The sequence below is a fragment of the Eretmochelys imbricata genome, chromosome 7 (assembly GCF_965152235.1).
Source record: "Eretmochelys imbricata isolate rEreImb1 chromosome 7, rEreImb1.hap1, whole genome shotgun sequence".
Lineage (NCBI taxonomy): Eukaryota > Metazoa > Chordata > Testudines > Cheloniidae > Eretmochelys > Eretmochelys imbricata.
This window is the reverse complement of record NC_135578.1, coordinates 71,934,717-71,954,025: the sequence shown is the minus strand read 5'-3', so window position 1 is coordinate 71,954,025 and position 19,309 is coordinate 71,934,717. Positions and strand designations below refer to the sequence as shown.

Below are 19,309 nucleotides of genomic sequence, written 5' to 3'. Positions count from 1 at the left end.
TGAATGCTGTCACCACTGGCTCTTTAGCACTTTGCAGGGTCGGACTCATAGCTCATACAGGGACACTGTAGGGGAACCATGGTCATTTTCTACGTTGCAGACGTAGAATGGATCTTTTAAAGTTGCTTTGTGCCTGACCGTATTATCTCCCTGCTATTTGCGTGGCAATTTTAAAAGTGCCAGGCTTTTAAAATCTATTTGCACATCACATACTCATGAAACGAAACATGCTATAAAGGGAAAAAAAATTTAATTGCAGAAGTTTGGATTAGTTTTGTCAACATTATCACAATCAGACTCTCTTGTATATTTGGTTTGGTGCTTTTTTTACTGTAAGAATCTCTGTATTTGGTGCTCCTGTTAACTTCCTCTTATGTATAATATATCTTTCCAGTAAACATTTCCTCTAAAATAAATAATAGAAAACTTTTAAATACCCACAAAGGCAAACTAGAGTTACTTCCAAAATATGTTGATTTTGCCATTATCAAAGACAAAATTAGGTTACTTCCCCTACCCTCTCAATTTAGTTGGAAATCTGAAATGGATTCCTGGCCTTTTAAGAATTGCCAGCTATCAAACAATTTGCATGGGGCTTCATAAATTTCTTTTCACTGTCTTTATTACTTGATTTCATTTGATATTTTTTTTAAAAAACCCTGTGGATAAATTCTGATAACCAATTTGAATTTTTTCCTGAAGCATCCAAAGCAATGACCGTGATCTGGCTACGTTTTTTTTTTTTTTGTCAGTTAGATTAACTTCATCAATTAGTTTAGGGCATATATATTGACCTACTTTTAAATGATTATTACCAGTTGCGAGAAATCTTCCAGATTCCAAGTGTCTGAAATATTAGTTTCTGTGGGGAAAGTTTGTGGGGCTTGGGAATCCTAATCCAGCATTTAGTAAAAGAATTGAATTGCTTACAGCCCCAAGAAAGAATTAATACAAAGGGAAGGGAAATCACATTTTAATACAGGGAATGATAACGGTCTGATGGTGGGAATGATAACAGAAATAAACTACTTGCTTTAGTTTTAGAATATCTGTCCTACTTCTCCCAATCCATGAACTCCCAAAGTTGTAAGTTTCTAGACTTCATGTTTTACCTCCCAGAATACATACTGTCAGCACATTGGACTGGAATTCATGTTCATCAATGATGTGGAGCAATGCCAGTGGATCCGACAGAAGTTTGAAACTCCTGGTGTCATGAAGTTTACAAATGACGAAAAACGGACATTGTTGGCTAGGCTGGTGCGCTCCATGAGGTATGTTGGGGTTTGTCCAGCAACTTTTTGTTTTCTGTTTCTTTTGAGGGGAGGAAGGGATAGATCACATTCTTGGGTATTTCCATGGCTTTTGTGACACAGTTAGCAGCAGATTCACCGGTTTGTGTTGGAGGTTTGGGAGAATGTTTTAATAAACCAATCCATGTAAGTAGTTCATAGTTTCTGTCTGAAAAGAACTCTAAGTGGTTTTGAATGCTGTTGCTGAGCTTTCCCATTCAGTCTTACCTTCTAAAGTACCTAATTGTCCACGATACACTGTACTTTTCCCCCCTCTGGTGCCACAAAACTGAAAAAGCCATTGTAACTGGCCCTCTCAGAATTTCTCTGGTGTGAGGAGAATCCCCAGGTAGTGTGTAGAGTAGATGTGCTCCTCCTGTATTGGGCATAGGTGGCATGGCCAGGTTATCCCTGCAACCAACTGATGCTCTACTACCAGAGTGGCCCCTTGGAGTCAGGACAACCAGACATAACTTAGCGTACTTCCCAGGCTTCAGAAAGCTGTACCAGGAGAGAACAAGATTTGGAAGCATAAAGGTGACTTAAATGCATGTCTGTTTCCCCTCTTCTAAGCTATGCCAAATGCAGCTGTACCATGGCACTCTGTCTGACCCACAGACTTCTTTTCATTTCCTGTCTGTTTAGTGACCTAAATTTTAAACAAGTTGAAGGAGGTGTCTAGTTCCCAGTGGACTGAAATCCGCATCTCAGTCACTACCCCCATTGGCACCCATGTTGACTGTCTCTGTGACGAGGTCATAGAGTATGAAGGCCACCCTACCCTCTTGCGTGAGGAGTGAGGCTTGCTGCCCATTCTCTACACGATTATCCACAGGACAGGACTTCGTTTCTCAGTGATGTTGATCTGGCGTCTTTGACAAACGCTGCAGTCAGCACAAGATAGTGACACTGATTTAGAGAGTGATTAATGGGAATATGTTTCTTTACTAGATTCTTTCCCCTTCCCCCCCCCCCCCCAAAAAAAAAAAAAGAGAGAGAGGGAGAGGCAGTAGAAAGCTTTTACAAATGAAGTTCCAATAGAAGTTACTGATGTTTTTGTCACTGTGTGTGGTGTTCAGCAATATTTTTGGTTGGGGAGACGACAGTGCATCATTCTTGTCCAATTTTAAATTTTAATGAAACAGAAAGGAATTTTAGTCAGACACTTAATAGTCAGGTGAACATGGCATTTGAGTGATGGGTTGTTAAACAACTTGTCTGTATGACGTTTCCTCATTTATCTTCCTGATGCAGAAATTTGCATTACTTCTGGCTGTGGAGGGACCTGATTTTGACCAACAGGAAGGAGCCAAACGTCTTATCAAATTTTTTTTGTCTATGGGAAAATACAGAAAGAAGTACTTAGATGAATTACTGTCCCACCCAGCTGTGGACACAATTTCTACTGAAAGAGGTTGAAAGTGTTAAATCTATTGCTGTGCAAAATCTGCTTCATACTCATTGAGTTTGCAGCCTTATAGCTAATATCACTGTAGATTTTAAAATTCAGTTTTAATAATCTAACTTCTTCTCATTTGTGCTGTTTGTTTACTGGTAAATTTAGAAATGGCACCTAACTCAGTTTTTTATTTTAGAAAATATGTCCATTGCATATCTCTGGAGACTCTCACAAATGATAAACACAGGCAATGTTAGGCCCTGATTCTTCAATCTGATTCATGTGGCCAGACTCTAATGGCTGCACACCAGCTGGCGGGATCAAGGCCTTTCCAGGCATGTCTGTGTCTCTCCCTCCCTGCTTCTCATGTACAAGTCCTCATGGTGTTTAGTTTCACAGTCTGGCAGGGAGGATGTTTAAATCTAATGAAAGCTGCTACTTTAAAAAAAAAAAAAAAAAAAAAAAGAACAAATCTGTGTGTGTTTGTGTAAAATACATTTTTGTGAAAGTTTAACCTGAATTTCAGCTAATTCAGGGACAATTTAGGTTATGAAAGTTTTGTTTTGCATATATATCTCCATATAATTTTTGACTGATTTTTTTTTTTCCTTTGAAACTTTCACTTTAACAACCTTGGCCTGAATTAGCTGCCATACTCCCTTGAAGAGTGTGATGGGACTACCAAAGCGAGCCCCGATTGTTTGGGAAGTTTCTGACTTGGCTTGTTTAAATATCCTGTGGACCTGAAGGTTACATCTAAGATGTCAGGCCCTAGGCAACATGTCCTTCTTCAGAATATGGACTGGTCAAAATCTGATCAAAATGCTAATAGAACCATAGAACATCCTTGGTGGTGGTAACCAAGCCCTATGTTTCTTTAGATGTTACAGGCAGTCCTTCAGGTAAGGTACACTGATACCTCCCCGCTATCCACATATGAGTATATTGCCCTCTTGAACCGCCACAAAGGCTTTGGTTTTCCAAATGCTATTTTAGAGTCCAAATGTTACCAGGGTAAAGGGAAGAGAAAGCTTTTGTTCTTTGCTCATGTCCATTCCACGTTAGGTGTGTGCACACTGTGTGTGTACTGTGGCTGGAAATTTTTCCCTCAGTGGTATCCGTTGGGCTGTCTCTAGCTCCTTCTGGTGCTGCACGCTTATGAACCAGTAGAAGGGGCACTGTTGGCCCTACACCCTCTCAGTTCCTTCTTACTGGCTGTGACAATTGCTGGAACTCCTCCTCTTGCTTTGGCAAGGCATTATTCAGTGGTTTCTCTTTAGCTTAATTTATTAGTCTTCTCACACAAGATGTCCATTTGGTTCCTTAAAGGATTAGAAAGACTTTACCCTCAAATTCATGAACCAGTTCTGCCGTGGGACCTAAACCTGGTCCTGTCAAGACTGACGGGCCCTCCCTTTGAACCACTATCATTGTGCCCTGTGCTATATCTCTCCTGGAAGGTCGCTTTCCTGGTGGAGTTACCTTGGCCAGAAGGGTCTCAGAAATTAGGGCCATTATGTCAGAACCACCGTACACCGTATCCTTCAAGGACAGGGTTCAACAGCGCTCCCACCTGGTGTTCCTTTCAAAGGTAATCTCGTGGTTCCATAGTAACCAGTCTATTTTCCTGCCAATTTTCTTCCCAAAACCGCTCAAGAATTCAGAGGAGTAGCATCTCCACTCATTGGATGTTAGACGTGCCCTAGCCTCCTACACTGAAAGGACCAAGCTGTTCCGTAAATCCACTCAGCTCTTCATGGCAATAGCAGATAGGATGAAAGGCCTACCAGTTTCAACGTAGAGAATCTCATCTTGGATAACTTCCTGTATTCGTGGATGGTACAAGCAGGTGGGTGTCCCACCTTCTGCCATCTTAACTGCCTACTCGATGAGAACTCAGGCCTCATCATCACTGTTTCTGGCCCAGGTCCCGATCCAAGACATCTGCAGAGCAGCGACCTGGTTGTCAGTGCATGCCTTCTCCTCCCACTATGCCATCACCCAGCAGGCTTGAGATGATGCCAGGTTTGGGAGAGCAGTATTGGAATCCTCATGTCCATGAACTCCAAGCCCCCTTCCTTAGGTACCGCTTGAAAGTCACGTAATGTGGAATGGACAGGAGCAATCACGCGAAGAAGAAAAGAAAGGTTACTAACCTTTACGTAACTACTGTTTTTTGAGATGTGTTGCTCCTGTCCATTCCACAACCCACCACCTTCCTCTCTGTCTGAGTTAGCCAGCAAGAAGGAACTGAGAGGGTGAAGGGCCAGCCATGCCCCTTATACCAGCACATAAGCATACAGCACCAGAGGATGCTAAAGCCAGCCCAACAGATACCACTGAGAGAAATTTCTGGTGACAGTGCATGCAGTGCGCACACACTTAACATGGAATGGACATGAGCAACACATCTCAGAGAACAGCAGTTATGGAAAGATTAGTAACCATTTTTTTCCATATTCCCGTGTGTGGATGGAGGGAGGTAGGAAGAATGGGAGGTTGTGAGGAGACCCTTTTAATGTTACCAATTTGTGACTGTTCTATCACATGCAAGGCTTTAATACATGGTGAACACAATTTATCAGCCTTGTCCACCTCCTGCCTGTCTGCTCGTGAATATTTCTGACTTTTGTTTGGTAAGGACACTAGGAGAACCAGCTATTTCTAAACATATGTAACCAGAATCTCCCTCCCCCGGCCCAACATGTCCCAAGTGCAAGATGTCACTTTGAAATGTTGAAAATGCTTCCAAAGTCAGTGGCAATGTGCTCTGGTAAATACACTTCCTAACTGGAGGGAGGGAAAGAGTTACACTGTGCAGTACTGGGTTAACATCAAACCCCCAAAGGATGGAAAATCGCAGCTACAGCTGCCATTTTAATTCACCCCATTATCTAGAGGACTTATGCTCTCAAGGAGCCAGACCTTCAGCTTTTCGTAAATGGATGTGGTTCCATTGATTTCAAGGTGCTATCAAATTTACATCAATTCAGGATCTGTCCATTGTTCTTAAAGTTCTACACTGCCTTAGATCCAAACTGTTGGGTCAGCTTAGGAGAGTTTTCTGGCAACATTCCATTTCACTGCTGTTATGGCTTTTAAGTTTTAGATCATAAGGGAGGTAATCTCCAGCATTATACTTGGAGCTGAGTATTAATGGACATTGTGACATTATCAGGCCTTGCATTACACTGATGATGTAACCACTAACGTTATTTCATGAAGATTTATTTTTCTTTGTGTTCAATATCTTTAGGCTTTATAAATGACCCTTTCAGCGTTTGTTAAAAGCCACTTTAACTGTGTGCAGTGCCTCTGGCCCTAACCCATTAAAAGACGGAACAACATAGAACTGTCAGTAAAGGACAGATTTTATGTCTGTAGTTACTGATTCCTGAGGCAGAGATTCCAGTGTAGCGGCTCCTGGCAAATTACCAACTATTACATCACTTAGTCTGTGGAGCTGTGCCACTGAATAGGGTTTCCAAGATTTCTCCTGGAATTACGTGTTTTCTGCTGCAAGTTTTTACGCTGCCATTTCCCTTAATTGTTTACTCACTGTTATTTCCAGAAGATATGGGATTCTCTTTTGTCTCCTCTTGGATCTGCAGAGTGGCTTACTCTTTTGACATTCTGCCTGCATGTGAGGCTTTCCCTGTTGTAGTCAGTAGGAACTTTCTGCATGTAAGGACAGCAAACTAGAAAATTTTTGCCATAATTTCTATGCTTTGATTTTGTTCATCATAATATTGTCCAGGTGTCAGGATCGATTCACAAAGTGCTGGTGAGAACTTTTAAAGGTGGGCAGTAGGGCAGGCAAGAGATAAATCTTTCCTCTTTTATGGACTTATTTTTCCCCAATAAAATTCATGCTCTGAGAAATATGAGTACGTATTGAGAAGTCTTCTCTAAAAGTCTTCTTCTCAGTGGGCATCTTATGTTACTTCTCCAAAGGCCCTTCAGTTGATTTAAAAAAAAAATCACCATCTGATGCATTTCCTTAACTTATTGCTTTTCTCTCCCTCTTTTGGCAAGATTTGAAGACTTCCTTGCCCGCAAGTGGTCCTCAGAGAAGCGCTTTGGTTTAGAAGGGTGTGAAGTAATGATTCCTGCTCTTAAAACCATCATTGACAAATCCAGCGAAATGGGAGTTGAATATTTAATAATGGGGATGCCTCACAGGTAACTGTTCATTTAAAATAAAGGCAAATAATGATGGACTCATTTGCACAGTGTGGTATACACTGCTTTAGGTTTCTGGCCCCTTTTAGAGACTGGGAATGTGATGTTAATAAGGGAGGCTGGTAAAACAGGTTAGTTATCCCAACTAAAAGATATATTGAGTATCAATATCACAGAGTCCTAAGGGAGCTATCTCTCAGTGAGGGGCTAAAACTTTCATCATGGGAGACTAGTCAAGGACCTTCTTTGAAATAGGAAGTGAGTCTGGCAGGCATTACACTTCATTCCCCACTGTGGAGAGCTTGGAATTGAGAGGATGTACCAATTTCCCACATCTTTATCTATACTCTGGAAGGCAGTGCTAGGAATGGGGACACTATTGACGAATAATATCTTAAACAGGAAGGGGCAGAGTCATTTTAAAAAGGGAAAATAAACATCCTTGTATTTAAAAAGTGAGATGCACATTTGCTTGTGGGATTTCTCTTTGGTTCCCAGGTTTCAATCTGCTACAGGTGGAAATAGAATCAACTTTGAAAACACTTTAGTATTTGGAACATGGCTGCTGAGTCACTGATTCTTGTTGAAAGGGTAGTCAGTTTTCTCATAGGTGGGAAAAAGGGGTCCTTATAATTCAGGGAACCTTAAGAGAAGGGATAGGAAAAAATAGTAAACAGTATATTATATTCATCATAGTAGGAGAAAGGGTTCATAACCATTCCATGCTATTTTCTCATAACCTTGTACTAGGAGCTACTTTTCATACTCACAGAATGTTATATTAACTTCACAAAACTGTGGGGCTTTTTAGCTTAAAATTTTTAAATACAAAAATCAAGAAATGTAAAATGAAGGAGCTGTACTGTGATAGCAATAAGCCACTCCAGGGGTCCTTAGTTGGGTACTGGTGCATTTTTTTTGGCCTTCTGCCCAATTGATGAACAGCCCACTGTAGCTTATTGCTATAACCATTCATTAAAATACATTTTCAAAGGATCATATCCTGCCTGCACTTGGGTGTGCATGAGAGTAGCTGTACATATATATCCAAAGGCAAAATATGATGCCCCCCCAAACAGCCAAAATAAGTAAAACTTCCCCAGTCTCTCATCTGTGATAATTGTCAAGTAACTGGTCTAGATAATAGCACTCTACTGATGGCATGTTAAGGTTGTGATAGAAACTCACAAAAGAAAAATCTCTAGCTTGTGGTTAAATACCTAGACACTATGGAGTGCCAATGGTGATGCAGTAGGGAGACTCTGGGATGGGGGGGTATGGGTGTGTGTGTGTGGGAGGGGTGGGGAGTGGTTGGAGGATTAAGGGACAGTATTTGTAGATGTTTAAAATACATTTTTTTTAAATTTCCAAAATTGTTTGGTAAGATTTCATCAAAGAACCTCCTGTTGTTGTTTAGAGGTAGGTTGAATGTACTGGCCAATGTCATCCGAAAGGAATTGGAGCAGATCTTCTGTCAGTTTGATCCAAAACTTGATGCAGCTGATGAGGTAACATGCAACTTTATTACTGATAGAGAATAAGTACTGAATTCTTCTGGATGTTCTTGTCCATGTAAATACGCAGTATTAGGAACTATTAAAGTTGATAATTTTGTTTTGTTAAGTGATCAGAATCAATGGGGTTCACTGATAACTTTATTCTTTATGAAACACTATAGCACATCTTTCAAGTGCAGAAAGATTCCTAGTCATTAACTCTAAACAGTGAATTCAATTCACCAGGTATCTCTCTAGCATAGTTTGTTTTAGCTCCAACCATCTTCCTCTATTTTGTACAGAGACAAGCATGTTGTCTGTGCTTAGTTAATATGAAGTGTTGTGTTCTGACACCGAGGTATTAAAACAGAAACAAATGTTTTAAAATTTGAAATTATTTTCAATAAAAATACCATGCAGGGTGACACGTAACAACTAGCCAGATTCATTTTTCAGTATGAAGTGTAGATTTTAAATGTTGAATTGGAAGTAGTTTATATGGCTGGCGTACATGAACCTTGACTGTCTTTTGTGTGTTAGGGGTCTGGGGATGTAAAATATCATTTGGGAATGTACCATGAAAGGATCAACCGAGCAACAAATAAGATCATCACTCTGTCGCTTGTGGCTAACCCATCTCATTTGGAAGCAGTAAACCCTGTTGTTCAGGGGAAGACCAAAGCTGAGCAGTTTTACAGAGGAGATACAGAGGGGAAAAAGGTAAAATTACAAGCATGCTAGGATAACTTTTGCTGGTGTGTGTATGTGTAAGTTTTTCTAATAGCCCAGTTTACCAAAGTTTTGAGCTCTAGAAGTGGGAGGTACTTCAAGACACTGAAACATTTCTTTGTGTAATTGGATATGTTGGCCTTTGAACTAAACTAGTAATTTTAAACTAGCACAGGGTAATGCTTCCTAATTCTCTGACTGATTACCAGGTTGATTAACTTAGTTCCTGAACTTGGAAACCTCAGATAGGTTGTAACTTTCACTCAATTGGGAATCAAGCAAAGCAGTCTGAATGTGGACAAGCATGCATGTTATGATTTCTTATATTTTTTTTATTTGAATAGTGGTCCTTCCTAGGAATCCCAGCCGTAGACCAGGGGCCTATGGGGCTGGCCATTGTAAAAATACATAACAAAAAGTTCATGCCCCCTAGGAACTGACAATTACACTTTTATCTGATGCTTTTTTTTTTTTTTTTTCATTCCTCCCTTATCTTAGGTCATGTCCATACTACTACATGGAGATGCTGCCTTTGCTGGACAGGGAGTGGTTTATGAAACCTTTCATCTCAGTGACCTCCCATCATACACCACAAATGGCACTATTCATGTTGTGGTCAATAACCAGGTGAAAAACAGAATTTCTTAAGCAATTTGGGTCTGATGACTTCCCATATATTCCTTTTGTTTTATTCTTGTCATGATAGATTGTATATACCAGCCCTCTTTCATTGACTAGAATGATTATACCCTGAAAATGGTCAGCACATCTGGCTGTGCTCAGCATAGGAGACACGGATTTTGTGGGATCCAAATAAGTAGATAAAAATGATGCATTATGTTAGATGAATTAAAGAAGAAATTACCTTCCAAAGTGAAAAGCCTATAATTACTGTCATGTAAAAACTAGGTATTAAACTAAGATTTCAGGCATTCAAAAGAAAAGCAAAAAAAACCCCTTTTCTCACACATTAATGGAAGCTTGTTTTTTCTTAGATTGGCTTCACTACAGATCCCCGAATGGCCCGCTCGTCTCCATACCCTACAGATGTTGCCCGTGTGGTCAACGCACCCATATTCCATGTGAATGCTGATGACCCTGAAGCAGTGATGTATGTGTGCAATGTAGCTGCAGAATGGAGAAACACATTCAATAAAGATGTGGTTGTAGATTTAGTAAGTACTGGGTTAATTTTAACTCTTCACTTTGCATATTTTATGCTAGTCTTTTAAAATAAGTCAGTAACGTCAAATATGTTAATATGGGTTCATAAACATTGCTGCGCTCATTGCATTTATTGGCTTGAATGCTACTGTTAAGTAGTTTTCCCTGCCTTACCTTATTACTTGTATTATTGTACTGCCTAGAGCAGGGGTTCTCAACCTTTCTTTCTGAACCCCACTCTCCCCAACATGCTGTAAAAACTCTGTGGCCTACGTGTGTCACAACAACTGTTTTTCTGCATATAAAAGCCAGCCCCAGCGTTAGGGGATAGCAAGCGGGGCAATTGTCTGGGATCCCGGGGCAATTATCTGGGGTCCCAGGCCACAGGGGCCCCCACGAAGCTCAGTTGTTCAGGCTTCAGTTCCAGGTGGTGCAGCTCAGGGCTTCAGGTGGTGATGCTCCAGGGCTTCACCCTGCTTGGTGGACCTCCCGAAACCTGTTCGCGGTCCCCTGGGGTCTGTGGACCCTCAGTTGAGAACCGCTGGCCTAGAGGACCCAACCAGAACCGGAGCCCCATTGCGCTAGATGCTGTACCCAAAATAAGAGTTAGCTCTTACCCCAAAGAGAATTATGTTGATTTTAATGTCTCTTTGAGCAAGAACTTTAATGCCTTAAGTTCATAAATCTCTAGAAAGCAGGAAATGTTAGAGATTAGTTTCATGTCACTCGTTATTGACAGATATGAATCTTCCCTGTGTAGGTTTGTTACCGAAGGAGAGGCCACAATGAAATGGATGAACCCATGTTCACCCAGCCCTTGATGTACAAGCAGATTCACAAGCAGGTGCCAGTGCTGAAGAAGTATGCTGACAAACTGATTGCAGATGGGACTGTAACACTGCAGGAGTTTGAGGTACAGTATTCAGCAGAGGTAGAAGGCCATTTGTGATGCTGTTTGCAGAAGGAAGTGACTGCATGCTGTTTCCTTAACTACTTTTTGCTTCACTACTTTGTTGCCTTCATTCTATTCCTTTTTCTGACTGTCTTTTGTTTTGTTTTACATAAAATAGAAAATAGTACTACTGGAGAAATGTGTGGCAGGAGATGAGCTTAAATTTCATTGCTTACCTCACATAAGGCTTAAAGATGGAAAAAAATGGAGGATTGTCTCTAACTGGTGAAGCTGAGACACTTGTGTTGATCTGCTATGTACATAGCTACTATCAACCAAGGAGGACTGGAATGTTGTGTAATAATTAAAATAATACATGGTACCTTGAAAAACAGGTTCTCCTCAGTTCTTAGATTGATACAGTGATAAGGTAGGGCTGTTAAGGCTGTTAATATTGGCTATGTCAGTGCTTCAGCAGCCTTTGAAAAATCGCAAATTAGTATGATTTAAAGAGCCTAAGTGGAGGGGAGATACATGGAATCAAACTCATCTCCCTGCCTTGGATCTGTGGGAACACCAATTCAGAGGTGTCTGAATATTCGTGATTATACCTACAGCATCTCTAATCATGGGAGCTTCCTGTTGGAGCATCTTATGTAATTGACAATTGTAGGCAATATGCTGATGTTTACTCAGAATAGGATAACAAACTCATTAGTTTTGTGCCTCAGTTGTATTGAACCTGTTGTGCTCAGAGTTCAAAGAGATAAGTCTGAACTACCATATAAAAATTAAATCTGCAGATTTTACTATATTGGTTATTCATATTAAACTGGCTAACTCTTTATATTGTACTTCTATACTTGTGAAAGTGGACGTAGCAGTAGCAGCACTGTAAAACAAGGCATTGCAAGGGGAGACTGTTCCAACTTTTTAGGAACATAGGATTCTAGATTGAACCAAAGATCACTAAGTCTGGTATCCTGCTTCAGGCAAGAACCGTGCCTAATAGTTAATGAGATGGCCCAGATCCACAAAGGTGTTTAGGCTTTTAACTTCCACTGAAGTTAATGGAGGTTAGGAGCCGAAATACCTTTGTGGCTCTGAGCCGTTCTGCCCACAGTACCCAAATAATGCACCTAGACAGTTATACAGCTAAGCTACATAGGATGCGTGGGGAATTCCTTCCTGATCACTGTAGTGACAGTGGAAGCCAGTTGGATAACCTTAATCTTCATATGTATGGCAACAAATTACGTGTTTTGTTCTGATGCTGACGTGGAATACCACTTGCTATTCTAGTGTTGGATCTTTCATCAGCAGAATCTGCCCAAAGAACCAAACAGCAGGGTGGTTTTGTTTTAAGAAACGGACAAATGTGTTTTAAGAGGTTTTGAGCTGAGCAAAACTCCAGTAGCTCCACTGAGATTAGTGGAATTACTCTGGGTTTACCCTGGCGTAACAGATAAAAAACTGAAATTTTATGTGCTGTAATGTGGATGTTTTTATCGCTTTGGAATGGTATGCACTTTCTGTAAGCAGTATGTCAATTTTGGGTTTTTTTTAATCTCTAACTCCTTTTATATGGAAACTTGTTGTTCTATAGGAAGAAATTGCAAAGTATGATAAAATCTGTGAAGAAGCTTATACTAGGTCTAAAGATAAGAAAATTCTACACATTAAGCACTGGCTTGATTCACCTTGGCCTGGTAAGTATCCTTCAAATACCCTAATGCCAGTGAGACTGGTTGGTGCCATTTGTGCTTTCCTTTTGAACCAAAATCCTGCCACCTTTATTGAACCCTTTGTTAGGCACCACATCCTTCTGAAGTGAAGGATTTTGTTCTTGGTTTGTATATGCTAGCAGAACGAAAGGATGCCAAAACTGTTTGGCAGAGGTGCAGTTGTCAGTACAGCTTTAGCAATGGATGTGGCAAAAGCAAGACTTTATCACTTGGAAAACCGATTTTTTTCAGTCTCCTATTAACAGAGAAGTGATTTATCTGTAATGTTACCTGCCTTTATTGCTTCAGAGAGAAATTCCACCTCTGTGGACCTCTGTTTTCAGGCCTTAAGCAGGTCTGAAATGGTGCATGTGTCTTGTGCTGGCTAGCTCTCTGCACATGTTTTGAATTTCACTCTCAATCAGAGAAAGTAAAACAGCAAATGAAAGAGTCATCTTGTGTGTGTGAGGTCAAGAATTGTTCCGTATAGGGCCTGGAAATAATCTGTTCCCTAATTTAAAAGGTGTGGAAATGGCTCTTGGCTGTTGAAAACAGAAGGACATTTTAAGAGTGTTTCTTTTAACAGTAAAATTCTTATGTTTTTATTTTTATTGCAGATAGAGTAACTGTTCTCTTAATAATTAGAAGCCTCTATTCATCCAGAATGCCTTATAAAATTTCTCCTTCCAGGGTTTTTTAATTTGGATGGAGAACCAAAGAGCATGACTTGTCCTCCAACAGGCATCCCAGAAGACATGCTGAACCACATTGGCAATGGAGCTAGCTCTGTGCCCCTCGAGGGTTTCAAAATACATGGAGGTCAGCTGGATTCTCTGCTATATCAGACATTGCTTTCTTTGTCCTTTCTTTGTTTGTTTCTACATATCTGTCGCAGGGTAGTTGCTCTTCTGAGGTACTTTGGTAAAGGGGAGGAAGGAGCTGGTGATCTGCCTTCACAATTCACATATGCCACCTCACTGACAGGTGGGAAGGTGACAGTGAACATACTACTGAACTATTCTCCATCAAGAATTTAATATTCTTTTATCATAGCACCTCTCTCCTAACCTTATTAAAGTAAATTCCTTTTCTCTGTGGTCTTATAATGTGGAGGGAAGTGAGAACATCTTTGTAACATGCAGCTGGCATGTTACAAAGAAGGTAAGACTGTAACTACCCAGACTAATCAAGGCATCTGTTCTTTTCCGGATGTGCAATTCATGGCATGTATGTCTTCACTTGTGCAGATGGACACATGCTTGTATTCTTTAATACATAGTATGAAAAGATGTCTGTACTACAAGTACAAATCTAACTTGCTTCCTGAAATGGGAGTTCTAGATCTGAGCATGTTTTTAAAATACTAAAGGCAGTTATGATTGTGGAGACCACTCCTTATGATGCTTTCCTTCTGGGATAAATAATTTCCTCTCCATACAAGGACTCAGCTTAGTCTTTTAATGGTTTTGTTCAATATCTTAATTAATGATCTGGAGGATGGTGTGGATTGCACCCTCAGCAAGTTTGCAGATGACACTAAACTGGGAGGAGAGATAGATATGCTGGTGGGTAGGGATAGGATACAGAGGGACCTAGACAAATTAGAGGATTGGGCCAAAAGAAATCTGATGAAGTTCAACAAGGACAAGTGTAGAGTCCTGCAGTTAGGACTGAAGAATATAGCACATGCACCGCTATAAACTAGGGACTGAGTGGCTGGGCAGCAGTTCTGCAGAAAGGGACCTAGGGGTTACAGTGGATGAGAAGCTGGATATGAGTCAACAGTGTGTCCTTGTTGCCAAGAAGGCTAATGGCATTTTGGGCTGTATAAGTAGGGGCATTGCCAGCAGATCGAGGGACGTGATCATTCCCCTCTATTCAACATTGGTGAGGCCTCATCTGGAGTACTGTGTCCAGTTTTGGGCCCCACACTACAAGAAAGATGTGGAAAAATTGGAAAGAGTCCAGCAGAGGGTAACAAAAATGATTAGGGGGCTGGAGCACATGACTTACGAGGAGAGGCTGAGGGAACTGGGATTGTTTATTCAGCTGAAGAGAAGAATGAGGGGGGATTTGATACCTGCTTTCAACTACCTGAAAGGGGGTTCCAAAGAGGATGGATCTAGACTGTTCTCAGTGGTAGCAGATGACAGAACAAGGAGTAATGGTCTCAAGTTGCGGTGGGGGAGGTTTAGGTTGTATATTAGAAAAAACTTTTTCACTAGGAGGGTGGGGAAGCACTGGAATGGGTTACCTTGGGAGATGGTGGAATCTCCTTCCTTAGAGGTTTTTAAGGTCAGGCTTGACAAAGCCCTGGCTGGGGTAATTTAGTCGGGGATTGGTCCTGGTTTGAGCAGGGGGTTGGACTAGATGACCTCCTGAAGTGCCTTCCAACCCTGATATTCTATATTCTAGTCAACCAATACTGTTTGTTTCAAGAAATCATTTTCTAGTAAAACCACATGGCATATCATTGTACTGTGCTTGGTGTGAGGAAGTTTGGTCAAACTTTCTTTCAGCTTGTCGGCAGACATGACACATGTAGTCCAGTGACTACATTAAGTCTTGCTACTGAGAGTCAAGTGCTTTCTGAAAAAAAAACAAAAAAACTTAACCCTTAGCATCAAGGGGCTTAATTCTGAACTAGTAACGCTACCATGATTAAAAGTTAAACATTAAATGATTAAACATTAAACATGATTAAAAGTTAAACAATTAAAAATTAAAAGTTAGCTAAGTGGGAAGTGGTTTGCACTAGCATGCCAAGGTCTGAGCATAATTTCTTTCTCCCTGCGCTGGTGGATCTGAAGGCACTAGAGAGGCAGTATGCTCAGCCTGTGGGGAAGAATGGAACCACCTGACACAATAACCCCCACTCACCTTGTCCATATCAGGTGAAGGACGGTCACCTGGGTGTGAGGGCTGTTCTTCAGCATAGGATCCTCCCTAGAGAATCTTCTACCCCGCTGTAACCACTCTTCAAAAAATTAAATGTCAATATACATCCGGAAACCTCTCAATGTCAGCAGCTGCAATAGGACCTTGTGTGTGTACTTTTCCTTCAAGAGTATTAAACGTAGCAAGCAGTGGTAAGGGGATTCCTAATTATGTTAGCATGTTTATTGAACCAATTACTGTATTAACTTTAAAAATCTGGTGTGCATTTGTGCAAGAGGTACTGGATTGCTGTGACACTTTGATTAGTTTTAATATTACTGGAAGAATAATTTTAGGTGTGGATTGTACACATTCTAATTAAACATAGCTTTCTATTTCTCTGTGGAGTGGCATTCCTCTAAGACTATCTGTATACTGTGACAGGTTTCCGAGTAGCAGCCGTGTTAATCTGTATTCGCAAAAAGAAAAGGAGTACTTGTGGCACCTTAGAGACTAACCAATTTATTTGAGCATAAGCTTTCGTGAGCTACAGCTCACTTCATCGGATGCATTCAGACCAGTGCATCCGTTGAAGTGAGCTGTAGCTCACGAAAGCTTATGCTCAAATAAATGTGTTAGTCTCTAAGGTGCCACAAGTACTCCTTTTCTTTTTGTGTATACTATGAGTGTTACTTCCCCTGCTCATATACTGAGCTTTTAGTCTGGATGTAGCCTTAGGCAGTAGTACTCTAACTCTGGTCTGCAGAACTCTTTCAGGTGGTTCAAAAGGCCACCAGAATAGATGGAGAAGGAAAGGGATTGGGGAGTTGGAATGGGAGGTGCTCCGTGAAGATGTGTTAGTGCTTTTTGTCCAGAGCAAAAGCCACTGCTTAGATTGTCTGGCAGTACCTGTAGTTAGTGGCCAGTCTGTGTTCTGCCTTGCACATATTGATAGAACTTTACTGTGCAAATCTCCAACTGGGGATCCAGGTTGAGGAATGAACCTCCCCCAAGTGCCCCATTATAGTACACTAATCGTAAACCACCAGATGAGCTGTTTAAGATTTGAAGTAATTTTTGGTGACTGAATCTTGAGTTTATTGGTTAGGAGTGTTTTATGCAATTAAAATTCCTAAAACGACGTTATGGCAGTGCTTTCAATTAAACATCTTCAATGTTTGTGTTCAAGTGGCATTTAATTAGCATAAATAATTTGTCTAAGTCGAACTACAATTACCCATCAGGAGGAAGATTCTGATAGTACACTGTAGCAGTCAGTCCTCAAATACATTTTCAATAATCCTTTGCTATGTTTAACATACAGATTTCTTGTAAAATCCACATCAGTACAATTTGGGTCACTTGGTGAGAAGGCATGTTATATTTGTACAGCATCAATATTGTGCTTTACAGAGCGGTCTCAAGACAAGAACCCTCTGCAAAGAGATGACTGTGTAAAAAAAAAAAAAAAAAAAAATCAGTGTACTAATTAGAGACATGGGTTGGAAAGTTAGAAAGGTATGTATTTGAGTGGTGAAATAGAGCACCTGATTATCTGGAGAAGGGAACATTGTTTGTTAGGGAGGTTATTGGCATTTTGGAAAAGTATGATTTGAAGGAAGAGAGAGTTGCAAACTGCTTGACTGAGTGTGTAAAGGGGGTTTCAGGTGAATGGGGCTTCCTGGAGGACAACTTGGAGACAAGGACGTGGTGAAGGGAGTAGTTAGTTAGGTAACCTGGGCATGGACAAGGGTCAGATGAAGAGAGATTAGAACAGAGTGGAAGCAGAAGCTAAATGTACATAACTTAGAAGATCAGGATGAGTGTTGAGAAGCTAGTGAAGGAATGTGAAATGGGGCTGGAAAAGGTTGGGTAAATGGAAAGTGTAGATGGATGTTTTGGACAGATTCAAAGCAGGCTAAAGAGGAAAGAATCAAGGGGCTGGAGGTGAAAAGGTTGTGGTGGTTGAAATTAGATGTATCAAGGGCAAGGGTTTTTGCAGTAGGAATGGGGAGAAGCAGAGAGAAGGATTTTGGAGGTGTTGCAAAGGGGGCAAATGGCAGGATTTAGTAACGGTATCAATATGGAGGCAGAAATAGAGAACAGAGTAAAATATGACACGCAGTTTGCGAGGCTTGTATTCTCACAATTTGATTTACACTGACATAAGGAGTTTTCAGTTTTGTTCTCTGTGAAAGTCAGTGAGGGTGCACCTTGTGCTTTATTTATTTACTTACTTACTTTACTTAAAATTTCTGTGCAGTTGTAAAGAATGAAGAAATTACAAGATCTTCCCTGTGGAAAACAGCTGGTGCATAAACCATATGCTAACTGAAAATCCATATCTATTTCAAATTAAACAAAAGTCCATATTGAGACAGGTCTAGTAGTGTAAAATACAAAAACTGAACCAACCCCTGTCTGCTAATTTCAATCTTCTACAAAATAGAACCAAATCTATTTAAAAAATCCTTTTGTATTGCTGCACAATGATCTTCCTGGTAAACTCTGTATCTCACCTTATTTCCAGTCACTAAACCGTGATATAAATAACTGTTGTAGTTTAATATTAATCAACTGTTGGTTCTGTCAGATATTGTCTAGCTATTTCTAGCCCCCTCTTCTTGATCTGTATCTTAAGCATGGTTGTGTGTTCTTGGATATACTAGGATCTGTGTGTGTGTTGTTTTTTTTAACTTGTGCTGCTGCTGGTTTGGATTTGCCAAGTACAGTGGGTCAGCATATAACTGTGGGAGTAACCATTCAAACTTCCTTCCCTGGCTCAGCCTCTGCTTTCCGAGAGATGTGAATTTAATATGCATGTGAAACATTCATGAACTAGCCTCTTTAATTCCCAACTGTTACCCCATATAGGGCTTTCTCGGATCTTGAAAGGCCGATTGGAAATGACCAAGAACAGAGTGGTTGACTGGGCCTTGGGAGAATACATGGCTTTTGGATCTTTGCTAAAAGAAGGGATTCATGTCCGACTGAGTGGGCAGGATGTGGAAAGGGGCACTTTTAGGTGAGTACCAAGTTGGCTGCTGCCAAATACCAGTGGATGAAAAACTGCATGCAAATACAACTAGGGGTTCTCTTATGGGTTATGATACTCTGGAAGGAATTATAGGCTTACAGTAACTGATTACATATGCATTTTGTGTGCTCTGTGTGTGTATCAATCAGGTGTCTGTATGTTTTATGTTTATATACTTAAAGATAACTTCCATAGGATGGAAGGATATAAAATTAGCAGCAAATGAATATTTGTTTTTATTAATGTTTAATAATAGTAATTGTTGTTTAACCTTTATATTGAGGTAGTGCCCAGAGGACTTGTTTAGATCTGGGGCTCCATTGAGCTAGGTGCTGTTAAACTTGTATGAGGAGACAGTCCTTTCCCTGAAGAGTTTAAATCAAAGACAAGTTACATACCAAGGGGGAGGGGAGGGGCATGGGTACAACTCAGTATATACAACTTTTATATATATTTGTATTTTTGTAACTAAAGACATGTCAGCTATCCTCGCACACCCCCACCACCAAATTAACCA

At 40.5% G+C, this 19,309-nt stretch overlaps 1 protein-coding gene across 3 annotated transcripts in view; it reads left to right on the top strand.

The window, feature by feature from the left end:
• Positions 1-19,309, top strand: part of OGDHL (oxoglutarate dehydrogenase L) — a 97,932-nt gene that overhangs the window by 29,061 nt on the left and 49,562 nt on the right. For 2 of the 3 annotated variants that reach the window (XM_077821478.1, XM_077821479.1), the window contains exons 5-14: positions 1,120-1,274; positions 6,727-6,873; positions 8,291-8,381; positions 8,910-9,089; positions 9,597-9,725; positions 10,094-10,273; positions 11,023-11,175; positions 12,761-12,863; positions 13,569-13,697; positions 18,630-18,780. In XM_077821478.1, coding sequence (XP_077677604.1) covers positions 1,120-1,274; positions 6,727-6,873; positions 8,291-8,381; positions 8,910-9,089; positions 9,597-9,725; positions 10,094-10,273; positions 11,023-11,175; positions 12,761-12,863; positions 13,569-13,697; positions 18,630-18,780 — 1,418 coding nt within the window. Of the gene's footprint in view, positions 1-1,119; positions 1,275-6,726; positions 6,874-8,290; positions 8,382-8,909; positions 9,090-9,596; positions 9,726-10,093; positions 10,274-11,022; positions 11,176-12,760; positions 12,864-13,568; positions 13,698-18,629; positions 18,781-19,309 lie in introns of those variants that run through there. The other variant, XM_077821480.1, reaches the window with a different exon arrangement.